Source organism: Staurois parvus, unplaced genomic scaffold (assembly GCF_062004578.1).
Source record: "Staurois parvus isolate SC_StPar_1 unplaced genomic scaffold, SC_StPar_1.0 ptg000188l, whole genome shotgun sequence".
Classification (NCBI taxonomy): Eukaryota; Metazoa; Chordata; class Amphibia; order Anura; family Ranidae; genus Staurois; species Staurois parvus.
In genome coordinates, this window is record NW_028317984.1 from 1,448,486 (window position 1) to 1,472,198 (window position 23,713).

At 42.4% G+C, this 23,713-nt stretch overlaps 1 protein-coding gene across 8 annotated transcripts in view; it reads left to right on the plus strand.

The window, feature by feature from the left end:
* LOC149462016 (protein phosphatase 1 regulatory subunit 12B-like) overlaps positions 1-23,713 on the plus strand; it is a 211,580-nt gene that overhangs the window by 154,912 nt on the left and 32,955 nt on the right. For 3 of the 8 annotated variants that reach the window (XM_089677577.1, XM_089677583.1, XM_089677578.1), the window contains exons 2-4: positions 12,736-12,752; positions 15,780-15,927; positions 16,175-16,288. In XM_089677577.1, coding sequence (XP_089533703.1) covers positions 12,736-12,752; positions 15,780-15,927; positions 16,175-16,288 — 279 coding nt within the window. The remainder of the gene's footprint in view (positions 1-12,735; positions 12,753-15,779; positions 15,928-16,174; positions 16,289-23,713) is intronic. The other 5 variants (XM_089677579.1, XM_089677580.1, XM_089677581.1 and 2 more) reach the window with 3 other exon arrangements.

Sequence of the window (23,713 nt, forward strand, 5' to 3'; positions counted from 1 at the left end):
AAGATCTAATGCCCGAATGGATACATGGAGACCAGGTGGGCTTTGTCCAGGGGAGAGAGGGTAGAGATAATGGCTTGAGAACTCTGATGCTTATCCAGAAAAGTAGAAAAGGGAAAGCCCCGGTGGTGCTCTTGTCAATTGATGCCGAAAAGGCGTTTGATAGAGTGGACTGGGGCTTTATGATGGACAACTTGGAAGTGTTGGGGATTGGAGAGAGAATGCGAGAATGGATAGGTAAACTATATAAAGGAGCCCACCGCAATCATCACGGTAAATGGGGAGAGGTCGGAATCCATTGGGATTTCCAATGGAACAAGGCAAGGATGTCCATTGTCCCCCTTGCTGTATGTATTGACATTGGAACCCCTGCTATCAATAATAAGGAATAGTGGAGCGGTAAAGGGAATCCAGATAGAAAATATAGAACACAAAGTAGCGGCCTTTGCGGACGACCTACTGTTTTATGTAGGCAACCCCCGAATAACACTACCAAATATAATGAAGATCCTGAAGGAATATGGTGAACTATCTAATCTAAAAATTAATCCAACAAAAACTGAGATTTTGAACATTAATATACCAAAGAGCGAAAAAGAAAGGCTACAAAAAGAATTCCCCTTTATTTGGAGAGAAAAAGATATAAAATACCTAGGAATAAAACTCGCTACCTCATATAAACAACTGTATAGATTAAACTATATTTCTCTGATAAATGAAATTAAGGATGAACTAAAAAGATTAGAAGGAGGAAATCCATCATGGTTAGGACGTATGAACCTAATTAAAATGGTAATTATACCTAAAATACTCTATAGATTTCAAATGATCCCGATCAAACTCCCAGAGGTGTTTTTTAAGATAATGAGAAAATGTTAACAAGATATATATGGAGGAATAAAAAACCAAGAGTATCATATGAAACACTAAGTAGGACTAAAGAGAAAGGGGGGATGGGACTACCTGATGTCAAGAGATACTACAAAGCAGTAATGTTAGCAAGAATTTATGACTGGACTTTTAATCATAAGGGGAAAAGTTGGGTAAAAATAGAGAATGATCTGAGTGGAATTAATTTGAGTAAGATGATATGGGTTCCAGCACATTATAGAAGAATCAAAGAGGGCACAAGCACTTACACTTTAATTGTCTTAAGGATATGGGACAATTTACATAAACACATGAAATGGGAATTCAACTCTATATTAATGCCTCTTGCAAACACGGAATTTTTCCCTCCAGGAAAAGATGAGATATCAGGGAGATGGTTTAAAAAGGAAGATATCCAATTGAGAGACGTATTGGTAGAGGGGGAATTGAGAACATTTAAAGAATTAAAAGAGATGGGAGGAGATATGTTTACTAAAATAGATGAGTGGAAATATCATCAATTAAAATGTTTTATAGGAACTCTCCCAAAACCCTTGAGATTAAAAAAGGAGTGGAACATGTTTGAAAGGCTATTAGAAACACGTAGAGATGGGAAACACGGAGTTACAAAAATGTATAGAATACTCACAGAAATAGACACAGACACAAAGTTAATTTTTATAACAAATTGGGAAAGAGATATGGAAGTGGTGATAGATGAAGATCAACAGAATAAGATATTTAGACTAGTTCACGAGAATGTTAGTATGAGAGACGTTGAGATTAACTATAAATGTTTGACACGATGGCATATTACACCGAGCATTGAGCACAGGATGAGGGGGGAGAATTCAAATATGTGTTGGAGAGGATGTGGGGAAGAGGGCACGGTGTTTCACATATGGTGGCAATGTCCAAAAATTCAGGTTTACTGGAAGACAATAGTCAAATTAATAGAAAAAATAACTGGAAATGACATAGGACTAGACCCAACCATGTGTCTCCTACATAGTGTTGAGACAACAGTAAATAAATATAAAGAATCAGGTGTATGGTACTACTTAAGCGCTGCAAAAGGGTTGATCCCCAAGTATTGGCGGAAGGCAGAGATACCAACGGAGGAGGATTGGATCAATAGGGTAAACCAGATTAGCAGAATGGAAAAATCTTATCATATTCAGGAAGATAGGATGAAAATATTACTATTCACGATGGGAAAAATGGGAAAAATCGGGATTGAAAGAGAAATATAGAAAACTCTAATCTAGGAAGTTACTCAAAGTTACTGGGCCTAGAGAAATTGGAGATCTTGCAGAGGGGAGGGGGGGGGGGAAGGGGGGAAATGGTGGGTTGGGAGGGAAGGGAATAGAAAAGAGGTAAATAGAAGGGATAGTGTAGAAATGTATTGATATTTATATGTATTGTGTCTCTTATGGATTTTTGTAATAATATGAAAAAATAATAAATATTTAAATTAAAAAAAAAAAAAAAAAATGTCCCTCAATAAAGTGGACTTTATCGGCACAACAACATGAGGCAACTTGTAAAATCACAAATTTTATTTCCAAATAGTTACTATAAAAAATATATTAAAATCAATACAGCATTATCTCATTAATTACATTTATGATAGCACAATACCCAACCATGAGAATGTAACACACACATATAATTAAACTCTAATTTTATATCAAACATGTAGAACAAGTACAGGAAAATTCATGCATGATTGCCGGATGAGGGCATCTCATAAAACAGATGACTGGATGGCAACAATTCTTGGGGACAGACACAGGAGCATAACAGGAAGACAAATTAGGCCATACAGCCCTTCCCACATGGACCACTGAGTGATTCACATTTCAAGGGGTGCCAATAGTGCAAAATGCATCTGGGTGGATGCGCTTTGACGATTTAGGTCTCTCTGGCACTAAGTATATCATGGCACCCGTGGGGGCCCCCTGTCTTTCATAAGCATATGTAACGGGGTTAACTCGGCAGCGGGTGTGTGTGACCCCCTGGATGGGTGCACAACACAAAAAGACAGGCACAGCACAACAACACTGGAGGTGAAAACAAACAGGTGCAATTTATTTACAATATTTACAGATTATGGTAAACCAAAAAAAAAAGAAACATCAAAATAAATCCTGGCCAACTTGGCTACTTACTGCAACAACAGCTTTCCCTAGCTACCCACTAGGTACAGCCTGCTGCTATACCTAGCTGCTAATACTTGGAGGCTAGCCACACAGGCTTTGGTCTCTCTGCACACAGATAAGATGTCAGCTCCCCAGTTAGTTTAGACACAGATCTGGTTCCAGGTTGGAGCAACTCCCTAAGCACTCTGGGAAGTTTTATACAGGTCTTAATGAGCCCACTACCTTCAGCTGGGCTCATTACCTCCGTGCAGAAAGACTCAGCACTTCCCTCTAGTGGAAAAAATCCCCATAAAGCCTGAACCTTGGACAAATGTATTGTCCATCCAGGACGCAACCAGGTGATTTCACCTGCCTACTGTCACACATACTATTTTTGATCTATAGGAATACAAGCAAACCTGGGGATGGTCTAGCGCAGCAGTCACTAAATGGCGGACCGAGGTCCGCAAACGGCCCCATCAGCGCTGCCGCACAGACCGCCTGATGTAAGATGTTACACCTGATGTAAGGGGGCACACCCTATTCGGACCTCGGCCAGACTGGACCTCCTTGAATTTTATTCAATAACCCTGGTCTAGCGGCTAGCCTATAATTTTGTATTATAACCCTCGAGGCTAATATAAAGGAAATTGGTGGAAACTGATATATCTAAAAAGTTGATTCCTCCCCCCTTGGCTCCATTGGGATCTAGGAGGCACATTATATCAGATAATACTACATATTGGTGTTATTTGTTTCGGTGGGGCATATGGTATCGGCACCCCTTGAAATGTGAATCGCCCAGTAATCCATGTGGGAAATGCTCCAAGGGGTAGTTTGTCCTGAGGTCCTAAAGACCTCAGCATATGTATGAGGTTTATACATTATATACAGTAGGCTCTCATCCAGTTTATTGCTTTACCTTTAAGCCGCTCCCACAGTAAGCACTGACTTGACCATGCCCACATTTTGCCACACATTGTGCTACAAATTTTGATTCCATGTCTTCCCCAAGACATTCACAGTCTTGTCAAATGGGTCTTTAAAGGCAAGTGTTCCAAAAATAGTTGTCTCATCTGTGGTAGTGTCTGCCTTCAGGACTGCATAATACTTTAGAGATAGGGATTACTGAAACTCGTAGGACAGTTCACAGATGTCAGTACCTTTGGTACAGTGAGGAGCCACAGTGCTGGTAAGCAAAATGGCAGGGAGCCTACTGAAAAATATATGGCATTGACATACAGTATAATCTCACAGAGACCAGAAAGAGAATGGCTTCATCACTTGTGTCCCTAAACTGACACGGCTTTTAACTCTGGTCTTGCATGCATTCCTCAGTAGAACACATGCAGGACATTTATCCATTCACAACATGTCATGTGGATCCATCCACTTTTGCCTTACTCAATTTCGTTTAAATTATAATAGATACACAAAAGTGCAGGCGGAAAGATACTAGTGAGTAGATCTTAATTATGCAGTTGAAGTCTTCCCTATAGCAGTTTTACTGCTACAGGGTGGACTCCCTGCGCAAAATCACATATATTTACGTGATCTACGCTTCTGCCGTGTCCCCAAGCCATGGGTGTGTGCCCGCTGGTGCTGTGATTCGGTACACCACCAATGATGTTGGACTGTCCTGAACCTGCTGATCGGTTGTACCAAATCAGACCTCAAGCATTTCCTGATGCCATTCTTGGTACTCCAACCCAAAAGACACCCCAAATAAAGTTGTGTCTGTAGCGTACATGGAATAACGACACGACACCCGCTTTTTTTTGTCCCTAATTTCCTGGCCAACCTGGTCTCTGCCTCAAGGACTGCTTCCATTGCTACCACACACTAATGGAGTATTCATATAAGGTACAGCACGGCACAGTCTAGGGTGCACATTTACACAAGGTCTCAAAAGATGTCAGGTAGTAAGGAAACTGGCTATCGCATATTGAGAGACCCTACAATCACAGTCTGGAAAGGTTACAGATTAAGTTAAAAAAAGGTGGAAAAAAAAAAAGTGTAAAAAAAAAAAGCCAAAAATAGTTGTTGTTTTATGCAGTTAATGTTCTTTCACTTTGTTTTATTGTTAATCGTTGTTTTCTTCGCAGGAATGCCATTCAGCTACTGCACCGATCTGTTTATTCTGACAGCAACAGGGTGTGCTCTCAGAATATACACTCACCAGCCTCTTTATTAGGTACGTCTTGCTAGTGCCGGGTTGGACCCTCTTATGCCTTTAGAACTGCCTTAATTCTTTGTGGCAGAGATTTAACAAGGTGTTGGAAAAATTCCTCAGAGATTTTGGTCCATATTGACATGATAGAATCATGCAGATTTGTCAGCTATACATCCATGAACCATTGAGACAAGGCAGGATGGATCCATGCTTTCATGTTTGAGACAAATTTTGACCCTACGATCAGAATGTCGCAGCTAAAATTGAGACTCATCAGACCAGGCAACATTTTTTCAATCTTCTATTGTCTAATTTTGGTGAGCTTGTGTGAACCGTAGCCTCTATTTCCTGTTCTTAGCTAACACGAGTGCACCCGGTGTGGTCTTCTGCTGCTGTAGCCTATCTGCTTAACCCCCCTGGCGGTATTCCCGAGTGTAGCTCTGGGTAAAGTTTCAGTACCAAAAGCAGTAACCCTGAGCTACACTCGGGCTTACCATTGCTCTGGGATTCCCTGCAGCGCTTACCTTGTCCTTCGCTCCTCCGGCCGATGCCGGCATCCGGCCCCTGCGCACGTCATGACGTACGGGGGGCCGGAACGGCGGCAAATTTAAACATTTTTAGAAACTTTCATTTTCTTCTAAATGAATTTGACATAGTAAAACATTACTGTATCAAACCCTAGTGCTTTGTCCTGTGCCCTGCCTGTATTTTTACTGTTCTTTCTGCCTGGTAACTTAGAAAAGTCCATGGCGTCCAAAAAGCGTCCCTTTTGGTCAAAAGCGGTTTTAGACCGGCTAGAGAACAGCGATAGTAAATCAGAACCACTTGCAGAATTGAGTGATGATTTGTGGGGAAATTCGTCATCAGACACTGAAAACGATTTTGCGACATTGCTCAGCGATGTGCGAACTTGGCGCTATATTTCAAATTTCAGTGTTTTTGGTTTGATTATATTATTTAATTAAATGTATTATTATATTATTATTTTTAGGATTATTTATTAAATTATAATTTATGATTTTATGTTTCAAGCTTTATCCAACCCAGAATGTTTACTAGACTCTTGTTCGGACAGATTTCAGTGAGTTATTCCTAAAAATTACAGGCCTACAATAAAAAAAATACATATTTCCATGCAAAAAAATGTACCACTTTCAGCACAGAAATATGGGCATAATCAAACCGCTAGGGAGGTTAAAGGTTCAACGTGTTGTGCATTCAGAGATGATATCCTGCATACCTTGGTTGTAATGAGTGGCTATTTGAGCTACTGTTGCCTGTCATCTCTGACATCAACAAGGCATTTTTGTCCACACAACTGCCGCTCAATGGATATTTTCTCTTTTTCGGACCATTCTCTGTTAACACTAGAGATGGTTGTATGTGAAAATCCCAGTAGATCAGCAGTTTTTGAAATACTCAGACCAGCACTTCTGGCACCAACAACCATGCCATGTTCAAAGTCACTTAAATCCCCTTTCTTCCCCATTCTGATGCTCGGTTTGAAGTTCAAGTTGTCTCCGACACAGCTAGATGCCTAAAGGCATTGAGTTGCTGCCATGTGATTGAATGATTAGCAATTTGTGTTACCAAGCAATTGAACAGGTTTACATAATAAAGTGGCCAGTGAGTCTACGTCAGTGCGTGCAGAGCTGCTGGATGAGATATATCATCCACAGTTAAAAAAAAGAGCATATATGCCCAATCATGGGGACCTGAGGTAGACAGTGGGTGGGCCGCTCATATGCTTTGGCATAAATTTTTTTTTTTAGCAGAGATTTCTTTATCCATATTGATCGATGTGAATGGAGGAATCTGTTAGGTTCTTCATTTCATGTATGCCCAACATTAGAAGTGGGTGGATGCAAGGCGGTGTAGTTCTAATGGTGGGTATACCACACACTTTTTCCGGCAGAGATTTCTTCTCTTTTTTCATTCATCCCACAAGCTGTATTAAAAAAAGAACATGTATGTCCAATAAGGACTAGCGACATACTGGTACATCACTGGACTTTGGTATACCAGAATGATGCCTGCAGCTTTGATTAATATATTTATGGGGACTCAGTTGAGGAAAAAAGTTTTTTTTAGCTTAGACCTTAATTATAGGGTGTTTAAAGAAATAACTGTTCACACTCTGCCTCTTGCTTGCCCAGTTCAATAAGGAAGAATGAAAGATCATCAGGTTACTATGTGCAATATGGGCTGTACTTCCTGCAGACACTTTCATAAACATAACCATGTGCATCCACACAGTCTTAGTCTTGCTTGCATGGCCGGGACAAGGCCATGTAGTGTGAAGATGCCAAACAGCCCACCCCCCCAAGATTTATGAGTATTGTGCGTCAGCAAACAAGTCCCCCTCAATCAACCCAACTAGCGCAACCCCCCCCATCATAACATAAATCCCTCTTCCTGAATCCCACCTTCTAGTACAAATCCCCCTAAAATTACCCTTCCTAGCACAACCCCCCCCCCCCCCCCCCGATCACCCCCAGCACAAATTCTCTCCCGCACAAATTTCCCCTCCTATGAGATTGTGGCCATGAGACTAAGAGCTTGCAGTAGCAGATTGGGACTGCTCAGGGTTTGCTTACCCACTCTCTACCCACATTCTTTGCTGGGAGGAGATGGGGGCAGGTAAGCAAATCCTCAGTCCAGTGTGAAAGTCCCTAATGAGGAGTCTGGCAATCACAGGAGGAAAAACACGGAGGGGATAGAGCACAGCACAAACCTCCTCCCAGCACTCTTCTCCTCTCCAGATTGGGCTTCGTCACTTCCCACTCAATGCTGATAGCAGTAGTAAAGCTGCAGCAGGGGCAGACTGACAACTCATGGGGCCACCGGGCAATAGGGGTTCATGGGGCCCCTGTGTCCTTGCCCAAACTCAAAAAAACCTATGAAAAAGGTACCAGGGGCATCTCATGGGGCCCCCTACTGACCCCGGGCCCTCGGGCAGTGCCTGAGTTTCCAAATGGTCAGTCCGCCCCTGCGCTGCAGTCAATACTTCTGTCAGATTGTAGTGGCAGCAGCTCTTCATGGGGCACCTCTCACATGGTAGCACCGCGCCCAGGGTAGCTGCCCCTTCTGCTCACCCCTTGTCCCAGCCCTGCTTGCTTGTAATAAGGTATGAAAATCCTCTGATCATACTGTAAAGGACTCTTCCCCGAGTTCTGTGCTTTTGTAGTTAAAACTTCCAACCATCACAATGTCTTATCTGTAAATAAATGCTGCTTCTAGAACCACCTCCACCTTCGGCATTTTGACTCTACTCCTCCAGAAGTGGTTCAGCAGCCCTCTTGTTCTTTCTTTATAGACTCAGGTCAATTATAATGCTTTGTCATTGGGGAAGATTGGGGGGGGGGGGAAGCAGTGGTGCAGTTAGACTACATTAATTTACATATTTCATGACTTACACACACCAACAAAAAGGTATACATTTTTTTAATGACTTTAATAGTGCTGATTTATCACAGACGCCATTTCCTGCTTTTTTAAATTTGGTTTACACTTTTCACCTACATGTGTACAAAGTCACCTATTACTAATTAATTGTTAATGTATGCAGACTTTCATTTCACAGTTCAGGCATTTGTGTATTATCTCGCTGTAAGTTTCTAATGTTGTTTCTTTGATACATTGCTTATTGTCTGTCTTGTCCGATGTAATCATCACCCTAAGGAGTCTGTTTTATAACAGTTGAGTGAAATCAAGCAGGTTCTCCTTTTTTATTTACAACTAGTGAATGTTGCAGAATGAATGTAAATTAAAGCAGAATGTCAGTCTTTCAATCAGCATGGACTATTTTTAATCCTTATGCTGCTAGCATTAATCAGTTCCTGTCCGGCCCATGTATATAAACGGCCGGACGGGAGCAGTGCAGGGGCGGGTGGCCGTTTATAAACGGCCTCCCTGCCCCCTGCTTGTGCACGCTCCCTGGGACACAGTGGAACACCAATCGTTGTACAGGACCTCTGTGTGAGGTCCTGATCATGTGATCACTGACTGGCCAATCAGTGATCACATGAAGAGTAGTAAGCAAGATGTCACTTCTGACATCATTGCTTACTACGTGTGAAATCTGTGAATGATCAAAGAGGTCACTTGGTACAAGGTTATTCACAACAGCCTTGTACCATGTGACAAGCTGTGACCAATCACATCTCTTACAGTATTTCTCAATGCAATGGCTGCAAGAATGCAGCCAGAGAGAAGGAGAAATGATTGCTATTACAGCCTTTATGGGTGTAAAAGCAATCAGTGTAAAAAAAAAAAATTTTAAAGACAAACTTTTTTCTAAATTTTTGGACATTTACATAGCAAAAAAAATAAAATCCCAGTGGTGAATAAATACCTCCAAAATAAAGTTTTATCTGTCTCAGAAAAATGCTAAAAAATTTATATGGGTACAGGGTTGCATGACCGCGCAATTGTCATTCAAAGTTCAAAGCTGAAAATTGGCCTGGACAGGAAAGGGGTGAAAGTGTCCGGACCTGAAGTGGTTAATAGATAGGAAAGTAAATCATATTTAATTGCATTAGACTTTTTTTTTTTTAACCTCTTGCCTACTGGGCACTTTTACCCCCTTCCTGCCTAGGCCAATTTTCAGCTTTCAGTGCTGTTGCACTTTGAATGACAATTGCGCATTCGTGCAACACTGTACCCATATTAAATATTTATCATTTTTTTCACACAAATAGAGCTTTCTTTTGGTGGTATTTATTCACCACTGTTTTTTTTTTATTTTTTACACTATAAATGAAAAAATGCAAAAAAAAAAGGTTTCTTTTTTTCTATTGTAAAATTTTGCAAATAGGTACATTCTCTCATTCACTGATGTGCGTTGATGATGCACGGATGGGCAATGATAGGCTGCACTGAAGAGATTTGATGAGGAGGCACTGATTATGCTGCACTGCTGGGCGGCACTGATGGGCGCTCAGATGATGGGTGCTCAGATGTCCTCTGTGACACTTGCCGGTTATCAGCAGTACTTTCCTCACGCTGTGACAGCGTGAGGAAAGTGCTGCCAATTATCAGCAACTGTATTTAACTTTGTGATCAGGTGCGTCATTAGACACAGCTGATCATGTGGTAAAAGGCCGCTGTGATTGGCCTTTTACATTGTCATGTGATCAGCGATCACAGACAGCACCGGGTGCACACTGCTGCAGAGGACGTCATATGACGCACTCCCAGAACTGGACAACCACGCTGTAGCCGTCATTCGGCTATAGCACAGTAGTAAAGTGGTTAACATTTCTTCAGTTACTTCCTGTTTTCCAGGCCTGGGCAAATGATGTCATACATCCCAGTAGTCTTCAGGAGGGGAGCTCAGCTAAGCACACCCACCTGCCTGCATGCCTGAACTAAGGGCAGATGGATTCCAAGAAATAAATGCTACATGAATATTTGCCCTTACTTAAGATTACCATGTCCAGAAATGCTGGGGGGTGGTTATTCTCTGCAAAATAAAGCATGGAGACATGGGTGGATGGGTGAGTTTGCTTTGAATATTAAAAAAATTAATTAAATGGCATTTTTTTTTATTTGTGGTGCTCAAACACAGTGTAGTTCTGCTTTAAGAAACTCATAGAATCTTCTATGCATTCTTGTTTTGAATGTGGCAGTAGTGCAGTTAGGTCTCTGGAAGAAATGACTGAATTCCACAAATCACTGGATTTTTGCCTTTAGCTGTACTTTGCTAAAAAAGAAGGAGCTGGAATTGGTACAGCTGTGGACAAATGCTCATGAACAGTGCTTTCAAATGGGTTGAATTTTTTTTTATTGGTGAATGTTTTTGTGAAAATTGAGTTTTGGCTAATATAATATTTGATCCTTCTTATACAGGTGAAACTCAAAAAATTAGAATATTGTGCAAAAGTTCATTTACTTCAGTAATGCAACTTAAAAGATGAAACTAATATATGAGATAGACTCATTACATGCAAAGCAAGATAGTTCAAGCCGCGATTTGTCATAATTGGAATGATTACCCCAAATCCACAATCTCAGAAAATGAGAATATTGTGGAAAGGTGCAATATTCTAGGCTCAAAGTGTCCCACGCTAATCAGCTAATTAAGCCATAAACCTGCAAAGGGTTCCTGAGCCGTTAAATGGCCTCTCAGTCTGGTTCAGTAGGAATCACAATCATGGGAAAGACTGCTGGCCTGACAGTTGTGCAGAAAACCATCATTAACACCCTCCATAAGGAGGAAAAGCCTCAAAAGGTTATTGCAAAAGAAGTTGGATGTTCCCAAAGTGCTGTATCAAAGTACATTAATAGAAAGTTATGTGGAAGATAAAAGTGTGGAAGAAAAAGGTGCACAAACAGCAGGGATGACCGCAGCCTGGAGAGGATTGTCAGGAAAAGGCCATTCAAAAGTGTTGGGGACTTTCACAAGGAGTGGACTGAAGCTGGTGTCAGTGCATCAAGAGCCACCACACATGGACGAATCCTGGACATGGGCTTCAAATGTCGTATTCCTCTTGTCAAGCCGCTCCTGAACAGCAAACAACATCAGAAGCGTCTTACCTGGGCTAAAGAAAAACAGACCTGGTCTGTTGCTCAGTGGTCCAAAGTCCTCTTTTCTGATGAGAGAAACTTTTGCATCTCATTTGGAAACCAAGGACCCAGAGTATGGAGGAAGAATGGAGAGGCACACACTGCAAGATGCTTGAAGTCCAGTGTGAAGCTTCCACAGTCTGTGTTGATTTGGGGAACCATGTCATCTGCTGGTGTTGGTCCACTGTGCCTCATTAAGTCCAGGGTCAACGCAGCCGTCTACCAGGAGATTTTGGAGCACATCACGCTTCCTTCCGCAGACAAGCTTTATGGGGATGCTGACCTAATTTTCCAGCAGGACTTGGGCACCTGCCCACACTGCCAAAAGCACCAAAATCTGGTTCAATGACCGTGGGATTACTGCGCTTGATTGGCCAGCAAACTCGCCTGACCTGAACCCCATAGAGAATCTATGGGACATTGCCAAGAGAAAGATGAGAGACATGAGACCGAACAATGCAGAAGAGCTGAAGGCCGCTATTGAAGCATCCTGGTCTTCCATAACACCTCAGCAGTGCCACAGGCTGATAGCTTCCATGCCACACTGCATTGAGGCAGTAATTGCTGCAAAAGGGGCCCAAACCAAGTACTGAGTACATATGCATGCTTATACTTTTCAGAGCTCCGATATTGTTCTATGTACAATCCTTGTTTTATTGATTGCATGTAATATTCTAATTTTCCGAGATTGTGGATTTGGGGTTTTCATGAACTGTAAGCCATAATCATCACAATTATGACAAATCACGGCTTGAACTATCTTGCTTTGCATGTAATGAGTCTATCTCATATATTACTTTCACCTTTTAAGTTGCATTACTGAAATAAATGAACTTTTGCACAATATTCAAATTTTTCGAGTTTCACCTGTATATACACATTGGTGTAAGTGAGTGGTAGTCTAGTAAGGAAAATGTAACTGTTCTAATTTGTATTTTAGAAATTATTCATTTTGCCAGTACTAAACTTTTCACATCTTTTTCACAGCATGAAAGATTATCAAGGTAAGATAACTTTGTTCTTAGCTCGTTACATCAGTTGAATGTCATGTTATTACGGTGTATGTAAAATATGACAGCAATTGTCATAGTGGATAACTACAGAAAATGCAGTGTAACCAAGAGAAGAGCAGTGGAAGTAATAAACCCCCAAGTGCATTTAGTTTACTTGAAGGTTAAAAATTACAGCCAGTTTATTTCCACCAGTATCTGAGGCACTATTACAGGCTTATTTATTAAGGTGCCAAGTGATATTCAGTAGATAAGTGTAAAGTTCAGCAGCTATGCAATCCTACTGCATTATAGCATTTGGGCACCGTCACTACAGGAAACTGAAAATAAGTTGCTGTGTGTGTGTGTTATTGTACTTTTTTGGTAAAAAAATTACATATTTTAATGGCAGGGCAGATCCCCTGCTTAGTAGTACCCCCAGCTCTGTAGATGCCCCGCTCAGTAGTAACCTCCAGCTCTGCTGTCCCCCACTCAGTAGTAACCCCCAGCGCCGCTGATCCTCCTCTCTCTCTGATCCCTGCTCACCTCCCGCTATTCTGTTCCCATGCGGTGCACCAGTTTCGCCTGCCAGTCTCCCATCTCTTCTGATTTTCTGCCGCTCACTCTTCTCTCTCCGGTCCCCGCTCAACTTTCGCTATAGCGTTCCCATGTTGCACACCACGCATGCTGTCTGCTAATTGCTCTGCTTCAGTCCAGACCCTGCTCACCTTCCCTCTACTCCATGCTACACACTCGATGGGACGTCTGCACCAGACACTCCCAGAACATATATACAGAAACCAGAAGTGACTGCTGATGATGTCTGGTTTGCTTGTTGGTTTCTCAGTGCCTCCTGAGATATCTCATACCTGCAATACCTCCAAAACAAAGCAAAGCTAAAGCTCAATAAAAGCCTCTCAAAAACTGCAAGCGCTGTCAGCTAGCTTTTTCAGACTTCTGTGGAGGCTTTGCAGATGCTTTGAAGTACCAAGAACGCGGCATGGGGTATTTTTTGAAGCAAAGTAAACACAACAGTGTGAAAAGGACTATAAGGTAACCATGTTATTTAGTGAGAGGTGCTTCGGCATTCAGAGTGCTTTAAAAAAATTTTGACGCAAGTGTAAATGAGGGCTTACACGAAATTGATATGTATGGTGCTGTATGGGTTGGTAATACTTCTCTTTTCTTTGTCATTTTAGAAACATTTTGAGTTACCGTATTTTCCGGCGTATAAGACGACTTTTTACCCCTTGAAAATCCTCTCAAAAGTCGGGGGTCGTCTTATACACCGGTATACGGCATAGTGACACTTTTTAGGGGGGCGGCGCAGTGCCGCCACCGCCCCCCCCCCCCTTCCAACGGAAGGGACACTAAGTACAGGGGTGGGCAGGGGCTGCTGTTTCTTACCTGGATCCGGTGCCACGACGATCCGGTCCAGGAAGCACGGCTGCTCCTTCAGTTTGGCCACTGGATGTTCGCGCGGTTGCTCGGCTCCGCCTCCTCACCGGTGATTGGCCGCCAGAACTGTAGCTCAGGAAAGGCACACAGGCGGCCAATCACCAGCAAGGGGGCGGAGGCGAGCGGCCCTGCGAAAATCGAGTGAAGCAGCTGCCGGTAAGTGTGCAGTGTAGAGGTGCTGCTGCAACCACATATGTTGGCTGCAGCAGCACCATACTAGAACATCGGTCAGCAAGTGTAATTGGTGTCAGTGGGAGGAATAGCGCCCCATCATTGGTGTCTCTGATACTAATGATGGGGCATTATTCCTCCCACTGACACCAACGATGGGGCACTATTCCTCCCCCCCCACCGACACCAATGATGGGGCACTATTCCACCCCCCACCGACACCAATGATGGGGCACTATTCCACCCCCCACCGACACCAATGATGGGGCACTATTCCACCCTCCACCGACACCAATGATGGGGCACTATTCCTCCCACTGACACCAATGTTGGGGCACTTTTCCTCCCACTGACACCAATGATGGGGCACTATTCCCCCCACTGATACTAATGATAGGGCACTATTCCTCTCACTGATACCAATAATGAGGCACTATTCCTGCCACTGATACCAATGATGGGGCACGATTCCCCCCACTGACACCAAAGATGGGGCACTATTCCACCCCCCACTGACACAAATGTTGAGGCACTATTCCTCCCACTGACACCAATGATGGGGCACTATTCCCCCCACTGATACTAATGATAGGGCACTATTCCTGCCACTGATACCAATGATGGGGCACGATTCCCCCCACTGACACCAAAGATGGGGCACTATTCCTCCCACTGATACTAATGATAGGGCACTATTCCTGCCACTGATACCAATGATGGGGCATGATTCCTCTCACTGACACCAATGATGGGGCATGATTCCTCTCACTGACACCAATGATGGGGTGCTATTCCTCCCACTGACACCAATGATGGGGCACTATTCCTCCCACTAATACCAATGATGGGGCACTATTCCTCCCACTAATACCAATGATGGGGCACTATTCCTTCCACTAATACCAATGATGAGGCACTATTCCTCCCACTAATACAATGATGGGGCACTATTCCTCCCACTAATACAATGATGAGGCACTATTCCTCCCACTGACACCAATGATGGGGCACTATTCCTCCCACTGACACCAATGATGGGGCACTATTCCTCCCACTGACACCGATGATAGGGCACTATTCCTCCCACTGGTGTGCACTGGAAGAGGGGTAGTCTTATACGGCGAGTATAGCCCAAACACTACATTTTAGCAGGAAAAGTAGGGGGTCGTCTTATACGCCGGAAAAAACGGTACTTTATTGGGTGCTATTCTAAACGATTGCAGTGCACAAATTGTGTTGCCATCCTTTACCACGTACTACTGCAGTGCATAAGTCTGAAAAGGCCATAAAATTGCCGATTTGCTCTAAACTACAAAAAAAAAAAAAAAGCAGACATTTGATTGCTGTGTTTCCCTTTTCTTATTAGAAAAACGTGTTTTGTTCTAGTTTTACAACTGCATAATCCTATTATAGGATGGATTCTGGTGGCCTAGGTCTAACATCATCAGAAAGCGCCAGTGACCGTGCAGCTGCTCGAGTGAACGCATACACACAACAACGAGAGAATCGCTTGGCATCTCTTACTAAACCTGACGAAGAATCACGAAAAGATTTCAAAAAGGTTTGACATAATAGAATTCCGCAATTTTGATTTATTGTAAATTCAATCTGACATAAAGGGCGTTATTTAGCTTGACTGAGGAATTAACTAACTGCAGCATTTAGGCCTTCAAGTTTCACTGTGCTTACCTAAATTCATATCATGTCACATGACGTGCTGGACCTTCTGCTCTTCCTACAATACAGTAGGGTGTCTACAGTATATCTTGGTACCTGTGTAACATGGACACTTTCCATTTGCTGTCCAGCAGCAGGGTCTGCTCAGACACCAAAAGCTACAGCGAGAAGACATCCTCACAAGGGAATTGATCAATGCAGGCACAGCCTGGATCATCCAGCACCAGTCACACAGTCTTGCGCAGGTAAAAATGTGGATTTTAAGATTGATTTTATTTTTTTTATAATCTGCGACTGGATGGAACTAAAGGATTGGATAGATATAATAATCTTCCCAGAAATGCACTTTAAAGAACCTAAATGGTGGTATAGCAATTGAAAACAAGGCTGCTGTTGCATGATTGGCTAGTTTCTAGTGAGAATGTCATTAACCCCTTCACGCCTAAGGGTAAAACAAATCTAAATGCCTAAGCACAATTCTGCAATGTTGACATGTGTTAGTAAAACTGTATATATCATCACAACTACTTTGTACATCCAGGTGAATTATACCTTGTTTTTTTCAGGACAAATTGGGCTTTCATTTGGTGGTAAATGGTAATGGATAGCTCCTATTTTTTTTTTTATTATCAAAGGAAAACTGGCCCAAAATAGTAAAAAAAAATAATTTTTTTTTATTTAGCTGTGTGTTTCTTGTTACAACCATAACCTACCTTCATAGAACAACCCAAAATAAATTCTCCAGCTCTTGAGGATCGCAGCGATACCATATATGTGTATGTTATTTGTTGTTTGTACCCGTAGTACAGCCCAGAAACAATAGTGTGCATTTTGTCTTTTTTTTTTTTTTTTACCTAAAACACACTGACATTAACGCTGACACGGATACCAATTTTTTTAAAATCCTGACCTTTGACATTTTTCTTTTTTTTTTTTATATTTATTTTTCTTCTTTTTTTTTTTACAAATTTTTTTTTTCTCTCTCTATGTCAGGAGTTAGAGAGATACAATGTATCTCTCTTCTCCATTCATAAAGAGAGAAAAAAACAAGGGGGCCAGGCTGCACAGTGACTGATCACTGTGATAGCCAATCAGAGGCTATCACAGCGATCACGTGACACGGAATCGGGAGTCCCGGGTCCCGATCATTAGAACGGGACCCGGGCTCTCAGTGACACTGTGGTCTCTGTGCTGGGAGCGCGCCGACAGCGTCAAGGGGTTAACGAGGTAATTTCCAAATCATGCTTAGAGTGCCTGTACTTCATATCTGCAGCCAAGGCTGCCATTAGGGAGGTTCAGGTAGCCTAGCTATACTGGGACTCATAAGGTCAGCAGGAGAGCTCAGGGGGAGGTGAGCTGGCAAGAAGGTTGTACCTAAAGCTGTCATCTGGCCTGTTTAACCAGTTCAAGTCTGCCCTATAGCACTTTTACTGCTACAGGGCAGACTTCCTGAGCCAAATCACTTATATATACATGTGATCTGCGCTCCCGCTGTGTCCCTGAGCCATCGGCATGCATGCCCAACGGCACTGTGATTCAGTACAGCACCAATCATTCACCAGATCCAGGCCAATGAAGTTTGGTTTGGACTCACTGATCAGTTGTACCAAGTCAGATTTCAGCCTGTGCCTGTGTTTACATTACACAGGCACAGGAAGTGATGCAATCTTCTCTCTCTGGAGCACATTCTGTTACAGAGAGAGAAGAAAGCAGATCCATGTGAGTAAAAACACTACCCTTTTACAGTGAAAGCACAGCTAGGTCACTTTTAATCCTGATCCTTACTGCCCCCCAGTTAACCCTTTCACTGCCTTGTCACCAATGTCATTAGTACAGTGTACAGACTTTTTTAATGATCACTGTATTAGTGTCCCAGACGACTTCAGATAGCATTAGTCTCCCTCCCAGATAGTGTCAGATTGCCTGCCACTACATTACCATCACATTTAACCCACTGATTGCCAGGAACATGCTCGTATACACACTATAAACCTCTAGTGCTAGTATAGTGTCTGAACGAATCAATATCTTTGACCAGATAAGAAATATACTAGTGTTCACAATAGTACAGTGTCCCCAAAAATGTAACATTAGCAGGATCCACCCCAACAACTGCCAGCACCTGCGGTTAGCCCCTCCGCACCCCCCCCCCCCACAGCAAGTGCAGTGTCGGCGCCTCGTAGATCACCTTAACCTGAAATTTGCAGATGTGTGTATGCCCCAGCAAAACAACCTTTTTTGGCCGCCTTGCATTCAGTTGCATTCCAGCATGTATGCCAGATATGGGGTCAAAATATATAGGCTCTGTGAGAGAGCAACAGGCTATACATATAATTTTCTGATTTATGAGGAAAAAGATAGCCACGTGGAGCCTCCCGGATGCCCATATTACATGGGGAACAGTGGAAAGATATTTTTGGACTTGGCGCCGCCCTTTTTCCGTATAGGGTACCACTTACATGTAGAAACTTTTTATAGTGTGCCACTATTTAGAGATTTGTACAATCTTGGAATTGGCTCACATGGCACCATGCAACCTAATTGCTGGGGCTTCCCCCAACCCAACTTAGGAACAGGGAAAAAGCCTGTTTGAGAAATAATTATTTGTTCACAGTGAAGTGGAAGGACAAACAGGATGTTTTATCTTCCATTCACGCAGATGCAACAGTCCAAATTTGCATTGAAATGGTGTTGTTGAGAAGCCCCTCTGTGCCCACAACTATAATTTTTTTGTAGCAGGTCAAGTAGTCACTGACAGCCAGGTGCTGTTTTTTCCTACAGGATTCTGAGTATTTCAGAAGAGAGCGTAGGGGAATGTTCACTGACTGAATCAGGCTCAGAATACAAATCTGTAGAGAGCAGCGGCACTCCGACAGATAGCTCAGATGATGAAAAAGAGGTCTCTGGTATGGTCAAGCATACCCGACCACATGCCCAGATTGCTGGGGTGTTAGAATAAGTTTCTGTATATTTATTTCAATTGGCTCTGTACACACTTTTATGCTTTACAAAGCAACTGGACAAAGTGGATCCTTCCTAAAATGTAAGGAAGAGATCATCACGGCCCTTTTGGATCCAGAAGGTGCTGTGGCCCAAACCCACAACCCAGATGCAGTGAGCCGGCTCCATGAGAGGCATTTTTCTGATGCCGTTTCTGGTACCTCAACCCAAAAACACTCCAAAAAAGATGTGTCTGTAGCAGACACAGGGTTAGACGTGTCAACAGGTTTTTTTGTCTCTCTTGCCCTGCTCAACCTGGTCTATGCCTCAAGGACCGCTGCCATCGCTACTACACACTAGTGGAGTATTCGTATAGGGTACAGCATAGTACAGTCTAGGGCACTCACTTACACATGGTCTTGTAAGATGTTAGGTAGTCAGTTAACAGGCTGTCACATTTTGAGTGACCCTACAATCACAGTCTGTAATATTACAGTAACCAAAAAAAGTAAAAAAAGTGAAAAAAAACAAAAAAAAAAAAAACATACCAAATAAAACAGTAAAAAAAATAATTAAAAAAAAGCCAAAAATAGTTGTTTTATTGAGTTACTGTTATATTACTACGGTTTCTTGTCGTTTTCTTTGCATGAACACCATTTAGCTGCAGCACCAATCTGTTTATTCTGACAGCAACAGGGTTTGCTCTCAGAATATAGATCAGTGGGTGCATCGCTGCTAAATGAGATTCGCAGTTAAAAAATAAAAAAAACCACAACACCATATATGCCCAAGAATGGGGGCCTGGGGTGGTCAGTGGGTAGATTGCTCATACGCCTCGGCATATATTTTTTCTTTTTTTTGGCAGAGATTTCTTCTTCAACATTGATCGATGTGAATGGAGGAATCTGTTAGGTTCTTCTTTTTGTTCAGCCCACAGGCTGAGCGAAAAAAAAAAAGAACATTTCATGTATGCCCAACATTAGAAGTGGGTGGATGCAGGGAGGTATATTATAATGGTGGGCATACCACACACTTTCTGGCAGAGATTTTCTCTCTTTTTTCATTCACCCAGAGGCTGCATAAAAAAAGACCAACATATATGGTACATCACTGGATTTTGAGTGATTTCCCAGCCTATCCAGTAGCTGCAGGCATCAACCTGGTATCGTTTTTTCTTCAGCCATCAGTCAACATTCATGTAAAAGCAATCCTAGTGGCTAATTAGCCACTGAATTGCTTTGACAAGCAGTGGTGTAAGGAAGATTCACCCTCTCTATTTGTCTTGTTTACCATTATCATTGAAAGTAAAAGATTTGGGTTGTTCCCAGAAAAGTAATAGAGGGGAAATCTTCCAATGGGGAGACTTGTTCTAGTGACCTCAGGGGGCCCCAAGGGATTCCTTTAAATTTGTAGGAATGTTCTCTCACTTCCTGATTTGGCTATGGGACAGAAGTGAAGAGAAATCTCCCCAATGACAACGTTGTCTTTTTTATTGGTGGAAGAAAGCGGCTTCTAGTCACCTTTTTTTCTTTTGTATTAATACATATGCTGCAGGGACCACACTTAGTGAGTTGGCATATTTCTACGGTTTAAATCATCTTAACCCTTTATTAGCAATGAAAACTGACAGGGGTTCTAAAAAAAAAGAACATTTCATGTATGCCCAACATTAGAAGTGGGTGGATGCAGGGAGGTATATTATAATGGTGGGCATACCACACACTTTCTGGCAGAGATTTTCTCTCTTTTTTCATTCACCCAGAGGCTGCATAAAAAAAGACCAACATATATGGTACATCACTGGATTTTGAGTGATTTCCCAGCCTATCCAGTAGCTGCAGGCATCAACCTGGTATCGTTTTTTCTTCAGCCATCAGTCAACATTCATGTAAAAGCAATCCTAGTGGCTAATTAGCCACTGAATTGCTTTGACAAGCAGTGGTGTAAGGAAGATTCACCCTCTCTATTTGTCTTGTTTACCATTATCATTGAAAGTAAAAGATTTGGGTTGTTCCCAGAAAAGTAATAGAGGGGAAATCTTCCAATGGGGAGACTTGTTCTAGTGACCTCAGGGGGCCCCAAGGGATTCCTTTAAATTTGTAGGAATGTTCTCTCACTTCCTGATTTGGCTATGGGACAGAAGTGAAGAGAAATCTCCCCAATGACAACGTTGTCTTTTTTATTGGTGGAAGAAAGCGGCTTCTAGTCACCTTTTTTTCTTTTGTATTAATACATATGCTGCAGGGACCACACTTAGTGAGTTGGCATATTTCTACGGTTTAAATCATCTTAACCCTTTATTAGCAATGAAAACTGACAGGGGTTCTAATCCTTCTCCACTCTATTCATTCCACTCAATATCATATCATGAGATAAAATGCTGAATGAATTCATGAGAAAAATACCTCACATTTTGATGAAATTACTCATGCCTTATGTTAGTAGCGTTTCTTTGTGAATTGCAATAAAACGTTTGAAAAAAAGCTACGAGTTTTTTTATCTCGGATTTTAGGCATAAAACAACTCTTTGTGAATTGAGCCAGCAGTTTGTGTAGTTTGCATAGTAAACAAACTGATCGGGATATAAGAGATCCCTAGTGATGGAAGGAGGGGAGGACTCACAAGGGAGCCATAACTACTTATTGGCTGAGGAAGCAAAACAACCTGAAGCCTACAGACTGAAGTGCCCCCTGTTGCCTCCTCAGTCAATGAGTACACAGGGTGCACTGTCATAACTATATCCCACAGGCTTCCTGTCTGGGTGTGGGATGGAGTAATACTGACAACTACCTGGGTAAATAACAAACGATTGAGCTCAGTGAGGAGTGGGCTGGAGAGTTTGATCACAGTAGAAATGAAGGCAAAGTGGAGAGCTACAAAAGGACATGTTAACCCCCCTGGCGGTATTCCTGAGTGTAGCTCGGGGTTAACTTTCAGTACCAGAAGCGGTAATCCAGAGCTACACTCAGGATTACCCTGCAGCATTGCTCAAGGATTCCCTCCAGCACTTACCTTGTCCTGCGATCCAGCGATGTCCCTGGCCATCTCCTCCGGCCAATGCCAGCATCTGTCTTCCGGGTTCCGTTCCCACGAGCGTTGAGACATACAGGGGACGGAACCGGTGGGAAATTCAAACATTTAAAAAGTGACATTCACGCAATACACTAAAATCTGATCGTATAACATTACTGTATCAAACCATTTCACATACATTTTGTCCCTAGTGCTTTGTCCTGTGCCCTGCCTGTATTTTTACTGTTCTTTCTGCCTGGAAACTGAGAAACATCCATGGAGTCCAAAAAGCGTCCTTTAAGGTCAAAAGCAATTTTACACCAGCTAGAGAACAGCGATAGTAAATTAGAACCACTTGCAGAAATTGAGTGATAATGATTTGTGGGGAAATTCATCAGACACTGAAAACGATTTTGCGACTAAGCTCAGTGATGTGCGAACTTGGCACTTGATTTCAAATTTCAGTGTTTTTGGTTTGATTACATTATTGAATTAAATGTATTATTATATTATTATTTTTTATGATTATAATTTATTATTTCGTGTTTCAAATTTTATCATACCCGGGATGTTTACTAGACTCTTGTTCGGACAGATTTCAGTGAGTTATTCCTAAAAATTACAGGCCTACAATAAAAAAAATACATATTTCCATGCAAAAAAATGCACCACTTTGAGCACAGAAATACTGACATAATCAGACAACTAGGGAGGTTAAAAGGACATAATTCTGTCCTTTTAACAGGGTGGCAGTAAGTGGACACCTATGATGAGGGCAAAAAACATCTCTCTGCAAGGATGGGGGGCAAAATTATCTGTCTGCATGCACTAACCATATAAAGACTAGCAGAAGACATTGCATTTTGTGTGTTACCCACTCCTAAAAACCTGCATTCTGTGATTACATACACCTGATCCCTTGCACTCTGCTCATTGGGCTGTATGTTACTTTTAACCCTGCACTCTTTGCATTACTCACTCTTGACCACATAATCCAATGTACAGGGGTCAGGATTGGATCATGCAGAGCATGTAATATACATACACTCGTAGGCGCAAGTTTTAAGCTCCTCCCACTCTCAGCACACTTTTGCCACACCCATAATTTGGCATGTCACACAACAGTGACCAGTTGAAGGAGCGAGCCGTGTCTGGTAGGCTGTATGGTGCTCCATTATTTCTATGGTGGCCCTTCCTGCAGCACTTTGCTGTCTTTCCCTCCAGTGAACAAATCTACTATTCCTAATTCATTCACAATGCCAGATAACCTAGTTAGTCCCCTCAGTAGGATTCACAAAACAAGTGTCCTGAGCATGTAATTGGCAGGCAACTTGCTTGAAATTTCCCAGGACTCCTCAAACAATCTCAACAGGTATGTAAGTAGGCCTCCTATATCTAGAAGAGATGGAATAAGGGGTTCTGACACAGCAAGTCTATCCTGTTGGGAGGCCATGGGGCCATCTCCTAGAAGTTGGAGTACCATTTCCTTTTTGGCCTGTTGAGCAGAAAAGGTAGACTTCACATTGAAAGGAAGGCATAGTTTAGCCTGAACTAAGACCAAAGGATTATCAGGGCATCTGAGGCCAGCGCTAGAGGATCCCTGGTCCTGACCACAAATTGACATAAGATGGTCTGGGGGCTTGCCTCCTTCAGGGCTGCACCCTCTTGGTGGTTGATGAAGGATATAGCAGAGACATTGTCTGTCTGCACCCTAATTC